This window comes from Megalops cyprinoides, chromosome 9 (genome assembly GCF_013368585.1).
Source record: "Megalops cyprinoides isolate fMegCyp1 chromosome 9, fMegCyp1.pri, whole genome shotgun sequence".
Lineage (NCBI taxonomy): Eukaryota > Metazoa > Chordata > Actinopteri > Elopiformes > Megalopidae > Megalops > Megalops cyprinoides.
This window is the reverse complement of record NC_050591.1, coordinates 30,039,073-30,052,182: the sequence shown is the minus strand read 5'-3', so window position 1 is coordinate 30,052,182 and position 13,110 is coordinate 30,039,073. Positions and strand designations below refer to the sequence as shown.

Genomic DNA, 13,110 nt, shown 5'->3' with positions numbered 1-13,110 from the left:
TGAAGAGACACGCAGATAGGCCTTGTCACAGGGATATGGGGACCTGGAACTGGCCCTGGTGCTTCAGACTGCGGGGGCAAGGCAGAAGGCACTTTTCATCCCAGTCCAACACTACTTTATTACCCTTGCAAGATTGAAGATGGGCGAAGCAGATAAGACATTTTTACAATTAAGCTGGTGTCAGGGTAAACCCTCATATCCTTTTAAGTGATAAATGACATTTGATATTTGTCAGCGCGTCAGATGGTTACGTGAGATGACAAGCTGAGATTGAGTTATCTGCTATTTGAGGAATATGTCGAGGTATAATATCTGACAGAATTCAAATATAAAGCAGGAAATTCAATTAACTTTCAGCTTCTGTTAGCAAATTAGATTTTGAATATTAGCGCACAGCCACACACACGCACATACACACACACACGAAAGAAAAATGCCCCCAGGAAAGCACAGTAAGACAATCTTATTTTAGCAGGAGCGATAAAGTCAAATGTGCCACGAAGCATTGCCTTCAGCCCAGCTTTGGCTAGAAGGCTTTCGCTCAGTCCATACCGGATAATTTTTTTAAGCACAAATTCACAGGCAATTAGGTTTTCCGTCTCTGTCCCTCCGTTTTTTTTTAGTCTCTCTCAGTATATTATTTAAATACTTGACACACTGCTGTCTACCTAAAACTTTATTAATGCTCATAATTTAGATAAATACTTAATCATTTCAATAAATATGCAGTATTTCACAGTCATACGCTGTTAATGGATGGGCTCATTTATCCATAGATATTTAATGGTCTGGCAATGCAACAGTGGACAATTTGCTCTCTTTCTCTGCTTCTCCTCTGAAGTGAAATGAATGGTAATTGTAGCCAGGTTTTAAGTACTTGTTTTGCCGCACTCTCCCCTGATACAGTTTTCTAAAATAGATTGACTCCATTAACCTTGACAGCACACTCAGTGTCCTCCGTGGGCTTGTTTAACTGTTTTTGGTTGTCTCATACGTAGTAGCGGAGATGAAGTACCTGGCAGAGAAGCATAACCTGCCCTTTTGCTTGAGAGAGTACCTCTGTGTGTTTGGTCTGATTTTCTGTACTGGGGTAGCTAATGTGTTTCTCCATGTCCTTTGCGCGCATGCTTATTGCCTTGTTTATTCCCAGTCAAACTCTTACCTTCACCGACAAATTATGACATATGCTCCTTTGTATGTGTTTTTTTTAATATTTCGAAGTTAGGTGCACTTACTTTTTATATTTCTGACCCACATAATTACTTTTGAAGTCTCTGCTTGGAAATTTGAAATGGCAGGAATATGTAATCAGATCTCCTGTGTATTCAACCAAATGCACCACTCCTGAATGAGAGTTAAAACAGAGTCTGTCGGTTTGGTTGCTCATGGTTACCAGTGGCAACATGAATTTAAACATAGACTTGACTCAGGTGGGTCTCACAATGTCTCTGTCTCCCTCTCCCTCTCTCTGTCTGTCTCCTTCTGTCCCCCCCCTGTCTCTCTGTCTCTCTCTCCTCTTTCCCACTCCCTCTCCCTTTCTCTCCTCTCCCCCTCCTTTGCTCCTTCTCTCTCTCTCTGTTAGTCCAACTGCGCGCAGTATGCCGCCGACAGGAAGGAAGAGGAGAAGATGTGTGATCACCTGATCAGCGCTGCCAAGCACAGAGACCATGTGACCGCCAACCAGCTGAAGCAGAAGATCCTCAACATCCTGACCAACAAGCACGGGGCCTGGGGGACCCTCTCGCAAAGGTAAGGGGGCCACAGCTGAGAGGGTACGGACCCGTATTGCAGCTAGTTAGGGGTCCCAGAATCTCTGTCCCGCGGGCGGCCATCATTCCATGTAATTTTCCCAGTGTCCATTGGGGTCAAGCCCTAGGCCGGCAAACTCAATTACTATACAGAACAGCATAATCCCCTGGAGACTGCTGTGTGGCTGTTCTTATGGTCAGACGAAGGGGGGTAGGGCTGGTTTTGCTGTCCAGACAGTCTCACAGTGCCTCTCACTCACACACCAGCACACCTGGCTATCGTTAGGAGAGCCCCTGGGCACCCATAAGCCAACACCACTCTCTCTGTTCCTCGCCACAAACCTTTTGATAAAACGGCATACAGCATGGAAATGCGGTCACAAATGATACAGAGAATGCAACCAACTGTCAGTTTGGCTTATAGGAGCGAAATGACGTCTTTAACAATGAACCATAACTATAAAATTAACAGCAAATAATTAAATAGCAAAAAATATTGAGTAAAATGTTACAGCCTTAGATAAGTCCACCCTGAGTCTGCAAATGGCAATGACAGGTAGCAGTGGTCTGGACTGCCATTTGGAAACACTTCTGAAATGCTCTGCAAAAAAATGGCTTCTGGACATCAATCAGGCCTCCTTGACATCTTAACCAGGCTGTCAGTTTAGCTGTGAGAAAGTCCAGGAGCTAAGGAGCTGGGTCCGAGCGGAGGCCTAGCGTTGAGAGAAACCGCAATCACAACCCAACAAATTTGTGCAACTGTCAGAAACTGCGGCATCGGTTTCCTTATTGAATTTTGAAAATGCAGCGCAGATGGCTAATTATTTTCACTGTACCAGCTTGTTTACCCTTGTCTACACAAAACATACATTGCCCATAGACGGACTGGTATTAAAAGCACTCTCACTGTGCTTGTGTGTTAGCTGTCTTTTTTTTTTGTTTCTGTAGGCCAGAAACTTTCATTAAAAAGTTTTTCGTAGGACGACATTCTCATGGACAATTATTGTCTGGTTTACTTTTGCACAGGCACACTGGGGATTTGTGTAAACGTCTTTATTACAGATAAAGTTGAATAATGCAGTTTAAGCATCTGTTCACGATGGTATTTTTCTGCATATTCACGCTGAGAGCATCAGACATGATTAATAACTCGAAGAGTGTTCTTATCCTAGTCCCTCTAGACTGACACGGTTTTATAAATAGGCTTGGTAAGATTTGATTTAAATTTTGAAATACTTCATTAAATGTCAGACTTACAGAAAGCACCCAGTGGGGGCAGATAAATGTGTTGCAATGCTTTTCTGAAAGTTTAAATATTTTGATGCTGAAACGTTTGGGTATTTTAAAGTTTAGAGTTTAGAGGTTTTGAGCCTGAAAGTTCAGATCTTTTGATGCTGTTCTGTGATGGGTGGAGTTATCACACAGCAACTGAAAATTATGCAATTGCTGCTGCTGATATCAGTGCAGGTAGATAAAAATACCTCATGCCATCTGGTAACGAAGACATCAGAAGAATTTGTTATTCAAGATGAAAAATGTCACATCACAACAGAGGCAGTGTCCAGTCAGGAAAGTGTCATGCATGCATAGTGTACACTGAATACAATCTGGATAAGAGCATCTCTACAGTGACTATACATAGTTAAATAAGAAACTAAGCCAGTAAAATGATTGAAGTTTTTGAGTTGTGGATTGTATATGTATGTACAGACATAACAATTAAGCATGGGCTTTCCCATTTCCTGTAAGCAAAATTAATGTTATGTAGGAAGTGCTTTTCAAACCACAGCTTTTTAGTACATCAACAGTGGCCGCAAGAAAGACAAAAAAAAAAAGGAAAAAAAAAAATTTGCAAGTTGTATTCAAAGCTGTTATATAAACATTGATTTTATTTTACTCAACATGACGTTAGAATAGGAGTGTCGTTCTGCCAAGCCTGAGCAGAAATTTCATGCTTGGTGTGGGCTGTTTTGAAGACTGCGACCGCTGGCGGTGTGTCAGTGATGACTCTGGCTTGGCGAGAGGCAGGCCTGTGCAGCAGGGTGACAGTGAGGCAGGCAGGCTTGTGTTAAGCAGGAAGGTGGGAGACTGCATGCTGGCAGGCCTCACGCTGAGAAACCTGCTGACTGCTCACCTCTCTCTGCTGCCTGAGGGCCGGAGGCTGGAGAGCACTCCCTCAGAGCACACAAGCACATGTGCATGCATGCATGCACGCACGCACACTCCTGTGTATGCTCACACACACACAATTTGCACACACTCTGTCGCACACACAAACATAAATGCCGTGACACACATTCTCATGCACACCTGCATGTGCACCCATGCACACATACTCCTGTGTATGCTCACACATACACTTTTGCACGCACTCTGTCGCACACACAAACACAAATGCACTCACACACATTCTCATGCACACCTGCATGTGCACACACACATATACTCCCACACGCATACACAAGTTTACATACTCGCAAACACACACACACACACACACACACACACATATGCGCAGAGTAATGATGCTATGTCAACATGATCATGCTACTGATGATCTGCGAATGTGTTTTTCATTCTCTGTGATTGTGTAATTGCCCATGGTAATGGCCTTGTCATTTTAATCACAGTGTTTGTCGGTTTCAATCCATTTGTTTGTTGGGAACAGTAACACGGTATGTGATCAAGCCAGACCATGTTAGCCCAAGATAAGAATTAGTTTGATCTCTAACAAAAACACAGGTGTCAAAAAAGAGCCAAGTTTACACAACATCTGACCCTCAAAATAATGTTGTTAAAGCACTATCCCCTCCTTTGGATCCATACATAAGCCACATGAGCAGCGTCATAAACCGTAAGCTGCCTAATCCTCTCTTTGCTCTTGAGCCAAACTTGGCCCAGCTAATACAGAGCTAGCAGTACAACTTGCAGTCTAGCTGTGGGCCAGCAGCATGTCATTACTTTAGCATTCTCTTATCTAATTCATTTAACTGTCTAGTTACTGGGGACAATTTCAGAGCAGTTTCAAAGACAGTATTGCACACGTAATTTGGCAAGTTAAAAGCCCAAAGGATCACAGGGCAGTTGGTTTGCACAGGGATTAGCTAGCTGCCCTTTTTTCCTGGGATCTGACTCTGTTACTGGCATGTTTTTCTGTACCCTCTTGGTATATATACTGCTCTGTTAGGCAGCCAGTATTTCAGTATCGTTAGCTTTCAAAGGCTAATGAAGCAAGCAGAGAGATCGGCTGTAGTGTCTGAGGGGAAATATTATGGTGTTTGTGTGTGTGTGTGTGTGTGTGTGTGTGTGTGTACACATGTATTTGTGAATACTCATATTGACAATAAATGACCATGACAATATGACTTTCCTCTGCCCAGTGCTATTAAGGTATAACATTTCTAAAATATTCTAAGGAGAAAGAATATCTAATAGATACTTTTAGCTCTTGTAGCATATGCTCCTGATTAGTCAGGAGTATGAATAAATATGGAGGGTGTTGTATATGTATACGTGCATGTCCAATGTCATCTTCACATACCCTACAAACCCAAATCGGGTTCATTACACAACACAGCACCAAGCTCAATTTAAGGGACAAATCTAGTAATTCAATTAAATCTCCCTGCTGTGTGTTCTGTTGACACCCTCATACAGCAGTAATACACTTACTGCATGTGTTCATAGGTTCTTCAGCAGCTGTGCAAAACCACCGTCTTCAGACCTGTGATCATAGCCGTCTTATTTGTTCCTGCCATCTCCCCAGCCTAATCCCCTGATGTTCACACTGCCACTGTCTTCCAGCGCCCCTCCTGGTTGCCTGAGTCCTGCAGACTTCCAGCGACTCGCCTCCACATCTGTTCTAGCTGTTGTGATGTTGGATTTGAATGTTTGGCGGATTTCTTTCTGACTTATCCAAATTCAGGAAGTACTTACTGTCAATGAAGCAGAGCCGCCCCAATTATATGAGATTTGACACAGGCGCGGGCGGAATTAAGGGTGTGTAACGGCGAATGTTCCGTAGCCAGCTTATTGACACAGCCTTTCCCTCTTTTCTCTTATCTGAGAATGGCGGTTTTCGGTTATTGAACCGATGAGAAGCCAAAATAAGAATAAGACGATCTCTGTGTGTGAGTGTCAGCCCACAGAGGAATCGCCAAGGCGCTGCTAAAGCCTGCTAAAATGCCCCTTTTCTCCCATGGGCTGCCGGCTTGCTGCAGCCAAAGTGAAGGATGTCAGGAGAATCGAGCCTGTTAGAATCCCTCCCAATGGCATACTGCAGCGCCTCCACCGCCCCATGTCTCACCCGCCAGGCAGGGGCAATCCATATTGTCCCTTAAGCGTCACTCTCGTCCCGCTAACTCTGTTTTCTTAAAACGTTGAAAATGCGCGACTACAGTTTTCTCACAATACAGTTTATTACCATCACCCGTGAGCATGTATCATGCAGTTCCATTAGAGGAAAAAAAAACAAAGACCAAAATATCGATACCGCTCGACAATACATATTGGATTGAATTCCAAGCTACCAAATTTACTTATTCAAATATTTATAGAATCCATCTGAGTGGCATTCCATTTGCATGGAAACAAAAGGTTATTGAGCTCGGGCGCATTGTAAATTATACCGCAAAACTTCCAACAAATTCAAATTTAATGGTAACCTGCTGGAGAAGAAAAATGATGCAATATGTTCATGAGCTCAAGGCAGTGTTGCAGCCGAGCAGCTTAGTCTTATTCAATGCTACATTAACTTTTCCATTTATGCTGCTCTTGTAAAATATAAAGCCCCCAGGCATTTTGGAGTAGCTGTCTATTATGTTTGTGCCTGTGTGTGAGTGAGTGAGTGAGGGAGGGCGTGTGTATGTGTGTGTGTGTGTGTGTGTGTGTTTTTTTTAGCCTGTTTGGACCTACGCACAAGCAAAAGGCAGTTTGGATGTTTCATGCGTAATTGTAAATTTTGTAATATGTTTTTGGAGATGAACTTTGATGTTTGTATATATATATATATATATATATATATATATATATATATATAGATATATAAATTTGTGATACGTGTATGTAAAAACAGTGTTCAAAAATGTTTTGAGATAAAGGCCCAAAGTGACTGGTAGACAGGACCTGGTGGGAGCCGTTAGCTGAAAAACACATCTGCAGATTGTTAGCGGAGCCGGTGACCCCTCCTCACTGCGCTCGGCTGGGCCGTCCGCCGCGGAGGAAGGCTGGCGGGATTGTGTTTCAGCTTCTTCAGACGCAACGCAACGCGCAATGAACGAACATCCTGTCCGCTGGTGGCCCCAAGGCACTGGACTCCTGCGAGTTTTTTGTGCGACCCGAATAACGAATAACCAAATCCGCCAGAATAGATGTTTGTTAGATCATACTTCATGCTTGCCTGATGATGAATGTCCCAGTATTGAGCTGGCATCAGAAAATCAATACGTTTCAAATTGAAACAGTATAGGGCTGTATTGATCCATGCCGCTAAATCAAAACGAAAAGGCTTTGATACAGCTCCCCCAGACAGCCTTCTGCCCAGTAATGACATACTATCAATTTTAGCTTTGCGCTGATAAATCAAGTCGAAAATTGGATGTCAGTTTTTTTTATACTAAAGGAGTGATTTTCCCTGCCCTCTCCTCCCCGTCTCCCTTTGACCCCTGACCTGTGCCAGTGGATTATAAAGTTCAGCCCCCTCTACGAGGAGGGCTATGTCAGAAATGGCATTTCAAATTCACTTCAGAAGAATTTCTGCTGCTCCAAAACGGCAGAAGTGGGGAGTAATTGCTGTTTATGTTTATGTTATAAAGATTATAAAATAAAGTCTGAAACACAGGTGGAGACCACAGCAAGAGAGATGAGGAATACTTGCTTTCATTGCAGTGTTGCACAAACACACCCCCCCCAGTCTCTGAAAAACCATAGGAATCTCAAACCCAATCAGCCCACTAACACAGTGCACTGATATTACACTACCCTGCTGTCTGCCCTCAGAGGATAAGCAGTGAGCACAGAATACAAGCACTGTACCTTTAGCACACAACCCATCACACATTCTATATGAGCAGCAACTGGTTTATTGGTCACATGACCTGAGCCACTCATGGCCACACCAGCCAATGAGGTCGGGTTAAGGTGCTCTTGTTCTTAATGAGCATGGTTATGCCAGCATATGATTGAAGTATAATTTTTTCACCGCACTGAGATTGTGTAAGTTCTTGTGCCTCAGTCAATCGGGATTTGTGGCATTTCTTAACATGTTTCACGGAATCCCACCCCCCCCCCCCACCTCGACGGTTCAGGTGCTAATTGCTTTACACAGCCTTCCTAACACAAATGTAGAACAGGCAGAGAGAGACAGGCGTCCCTTTGTTACAGAGCACCGGTGTTGACATCAGCACCATCACTGACAGCTGACAGACCTGCATCCCCCAGCCCCCTCGGCAGACCTTAACTTAACCTGACTGAGGTATCGATTGTCAACATTTCTCCTGTATAATTACTTTTTGCCAGAGAGAGGAGGAGGAGGTTGGGGAGGTTGGGGAGGTTGGGGAGGTTGGGGGGGGGGGGGGGGGGGGGGGGGGGGGGGGCGGCAGTGGGGTGGGGGAAGAAAGTGGTGGCATGTATTGATCTGCGGGGAAGCACTGGAACAGTTTCCCGTTTCCCTTGACTAACAGTGAGTTTCATCTTTCATGTGTGATGAATGGTAACAATCTGGCACTGGGTAATAACTTTGTGATGGAATGAACCCTTCAGTCATGCTCCCTCTCACTCGGCAGGCTCTGGTCCCGCCTGAAAGGGTTATCAATTCTCATATCGGCCCGTGCGAGGATGGGGTCTGGGATCTGGGGGGGGGGGGATGCGGGGTGGGGGGGATATGTGTCTGATCGCCCTGCAGGGAGGTCGTCCATGTCCCGTCTGGGAGCAGGGGTGTGCCGTCAGTGCTGGCTTGCTGGACGGCATCTCGTCTAACAGCGACAATTCAGCTGACGGTTCTTACAGCCTCTGTGGCGTGTCTGCCTTCATGCCAGGTAACCTCAATGGATCTCACTGACAACAGATCTGGACACAAAGCCATAGGATGCACAGAAGCGTCCCCCATGCTGCCATATCGTGCCATATGCCAAAGAGAGCGAGTGCGTTACAGCAAGGAAATAACAGGCTGGCTTAACTTCATCTGTTAAAGAGTGCCGTTAACGTTTGTGTTGTCTGCGGTTAGGGACAGAAGATTTTTTTTCTTGATAACATGGGTGTGCGGAAGCTGATGGTTGGGGTATATCTCCCAGAAGGCTGTGAATGTATTCAGACCTCTGAGTGTGTGGCTGAGTGTGTGGCTGCCCTGAGACGACTTGTCTGATCCCCGGGAGATTCGTTCCAGCGCAGTGCTGCTCACCTGGACAGACTAGTGTGAGGTCTGCTTCAACCACAGCACTGAGCCCCCCCCCCACTCAACACAGCTCTGAATACACGAACCGTCAAAACATCGACACCGAAAAAAGTGCACCTTCCCGTGCCTAATTTAAAACCGGGAAACGGAGAAATGTTCCACCATTAATTTGACTTAAAGTCTGTAAATAGCACGGTTCGACATGCTTCTGTGAAATCGTGTAAATTGTGTTTCTTTTTCATCGTGAAAATTGCAAGCAGTCACGAGACCATAAACCTTAAATGCAAAATAATCATGAATGAAACACTTGTTTTTTTTTTTTTTTTTGTTTTCGGGTTTTCGATTGTGGAGAAGAGAAATCTGAGCAGCATATGGGAGTGGGATTCCTTTGTTCTAGCTCTTTCATTACCTCCCCTCTCATTTGTTCCTGACCTACTCAAGGCTCTTCCCCGGGGGCTCTCTTAACCTTGCTGCCTGTGTTAATTATCTCTGGAAAGGGGCCCATTCACACAATCATCAATTTCAGAAGAAACAGAAATCGAGTCGGGCATCACTCGAGAGAGAGTGGCCCCGATTTTGATGGAGGAGACTTGCTTAACCGCACTGGCAAACGCGAAAGCGCCAGCTGACAGAGTCTGTGTCTCTTTCCCCGCGTCGTAACAGATGCTGCTGTCTTCATTATCCAAATCAAGCTCCATTTGGGCTGCATCATCAGAAGCGTTTTTAACACAATGCTGAGCTCTCCTCATTCTCAGATGGCAGCGGCAGGGTCTGAAGGGTGGAAGGGGCCGGAAAATGATATGAAGTTCTGAGCGATGGAAGCAGAGTAATACAAACGACCCCAAGGCCAGAAGCCCTTTGTTAAGTCGTATTATTCTAACAGGAAACCGGTGATGGCTTTTAGATCATTTTACGGCGGCGGGGAGAGTAAGTGGATAAAGGTAATGTTTTAGCGATTGTGTCCGGGTGGAGCAAATGTGAGAAAGGCAGCTTGCGTAGGGAATCGGGGCCTGAGGGTGCTCCATCATTCATGTGACACGTTTTCCAGAGAGAGAGAGAGAGAGCGGCAAGAAAATGGGAAAAGAGGGGGAAAAAAGGGCTTTGTTGCCACCAGGCAGGCGGTAAAATGGGCCTGTTTTCTAACACTTTAGCTTAAACCCTCCTGACGATCCGTTATTTTTATTAGAGCCCGTCTCAGGTGCTCTCTGTGGGCAGGTTAGGCGAGTGCAGTACCCCAACCAGCCCTGCATGATTTTTTTTTTTGTTAAATTTAATTTTTCTGTTTTTGGATCGTAGCTTCCAGCCCCTTGTTCACAGCTTTGGAGTGTGATCAGTTCTGGATGGTCTGAGATGGAAGGGCTGAGAACAGATGCAGCTGAAAGCCAGAGTGATCAACATGCTGTCGTTCCCCATAATTTTACCAGGCCCTGGATCAGTGCGTTTTCATATTCTACAAAACACTGCGTGTTCATTAGACAGAAGATAATCCCGTTCCTTGTCAGTTTGTGACGGACTGCAAAAGAGGAAATAGGATTGTATTTTTTCAATTATTAGTTGACTTTGAAAAATAAAATGGGTTCAGACAAGGCAGTGGACACGTGGTGGCCTGTTTGGCCGAAGACTCGGAACAATAACAAGGCATGCCGCTACATCCTGAAATATCTTCATGTGCGTTGTAACGCTTATCGTGCAATGCAGTTTAGGGGCCTCCAGCACCAGGACCTGGACCAGTAGGAAGCTGTAGAAGATACTGTAGAATGATTGGATTATTTTAGTTATGCACAGAATTGAATTGCAGACCGAAATCACCAATGCAGCGTTCCGAGACTTTTGGTGTGTTACACCATGGTTTTTCGGCTCTTTGGCTTTGAAGGAATTACAGTAATCCTTTCCACAGAAATGGTGAGGGCTTATAAGAATAAGAATAATAAGAATAAGAAATACCTTACTAATCCCAAAGGAAATTTGAGTGTCACAACTGCACCGTCTGGCATACATCAAGACAACATCCCCTGGAGATGTAACGTGTAACTTGGAGAATTTGAGCATGAGGTAGTGAGAGGTTGAACCTGAGTTAGGCAGCGTTTATCCACCCCGAGGTATATGAGACTCAGAGTTGCCCAGGGGATGTGGTGTGGAGGGACAATAACAAGGGGCCAATGAGTGAATCTTGTGGTGTACTGGTCGACACGGGGTTCCTCCCAGAGACCACATTTCTTCACAAGACATGGTGGGAGAGGACCAACCATGAACCCTCCCAAGGCAGTGCCCAAGATCTCCAACCCAGCAAGAGCAGGAAGAGAATCTGATGGCCCACTGTGTCCGAATCTTCTTAGGAATCCAGCAATAGTAGATTAATGAATACTCAATTATAGAGCAGAACCCCTTCTCCAGAATGACCACTTGCAGTTGCTGTTGTAGATACTGTGAGTCATGGCAGAGAAAGGAATATGAGAATAGAACTTGACCAAAATAGGGCTGAGCCTCCTTACCTTGTTTTCTGTTAAAAAAAAAAGAAAAGAAAAGATGCTGTCATGAACATTGATTTCCGATGACGGAGTAGCTAGAAAATAAATTCTCCGAGCGTAAGTGCAGTAAGAGGAAGACGGTGTAAACGGATGTGGAGAGAAAGGGGATTTGTTCTCGGATCCACTCCATGTTTGTGAAGTTGGGGTGTTTTTAGCGTCACGGTCGCGGTGGCACGCAGAGGGGTGTCAGAGCACCCCCCCCATCCCAGGCCCTCTGTGTGACTCTGATGAAAACCAGCCCGTCACCCCCCCCCTTTAAATAGAGCAGCCGCTGATTACTGGCATTTATTATAATTATCCTCCAATTGCGCCTCAAATGGAACCATTTAAAAGGGATATAATGGTGTCTTATTGAATTTCCCTCTCTCTCTCTTTCCTTTCCTCCTTTCTTCATTCCGTTGTCCAACAAAAGATAATGCAGTCTGGGCTATTAGGACAAATTGGATGTTACTTAAACACACATGTTGTGCTGGAATGACAGAAGGATACCTCATGTTTCAGCGGTCGGGCTGTGTGGCTACTGCTCTTATAGTCCGAGGTGTTGGTCCAGCACAGCAGCGTGTGTGTGTAAACAACATTTCACTCAATGCTTTTTCCATAGATTGGATTGGACATCAATGGGGAACAACTCTCCCACTGTCCATTATAATGGACAGCTTTGAAGGTCAACTTTTGTGTTAGTTTTTACACGCAATGCACACTGACAGCAGTCCAGGCGATGATGAGCAAATTCACAGGATGTTTCCCTGGGGAGGAAAGTCTCACCTTTTAATGCTGTGATTTCCATGCAGCAGAAGGTTTTGGAGTCACTGAGTCACGTCGCTAAACCGCAGGCCTAAATGCTGCAGTGTATGGCAGCATGTGGCAGGAATGGGCTTGGGTGCCTTAGCCTGTTTGCCAGAAACGACTCTCTGACATAACCAGTGTGCACTGCAGATTAATTTTCCTGACATGGAATGAAATCTCTGAATGGCCAAGTGTGGGGAAACACCCCTTAAAGTTAACCCCTTAAACACAACCTCTCCTTGTTCCTTCCTGTAGTCTTCCTGGGCCTCTGCCAAGATGTGCACTGTGGGTGGGCGGGGCCGTGGTGATCCCTCGTGTGCCCGGGTTAGAGTCCATCCCAGTACACGGGCTGAGTGCAAAAGGCTGCCATCCAGCAGAGAGCCAGAGGGGCCGTGCTATGGCTTCTGACGACTTAATGAGTCATAAATCGGTTAATTTCGGTTTCCTTAAAAAATGGAGTGACCTTGGTCAGTGCATCTGCATACAGCTGGTGGTTTTCCAGAGCAACAGGGGACGATGAAAATGGATGTGACCTTAGATGTTGCATCAGCAGCGGGGTCATTAGTGTGAGGGGCCCATTGTTGTCTCCACCGGACAGAAAGCCCAGTGTCAAACAAGCACTTCCAGTGGACAGCAGTCTGCCCCAGCCCAGAGCCAG

General features: G+C 45.2%; 1 protein-coding gene across 4 annotated transcripts in view; it reads left to right on the top strand.

The window, feature by feature from the left end:
- nbeab (neurobeachin b) overlaps window positions 1-13,110 on the top strand; it is a 269,175-nt gene that overhangs the window by 161,230 nt on the left and 94,835 nt on the right. For all 4 annotated transcript variants that reach the window (XM_036537414.1, XM_036537413.1, XM_036537412.1 and 1 more), the window contains one exon: window positions 1,583-1,749. In XM_036537414.1, the coding sequence (XP_036393307.1) occupies window positions 1,583-1,749 (167 nt within the window). The remainder of the gene's footprint in view (window positions 1-1,582; window positions 1,750-13,110) is intronic.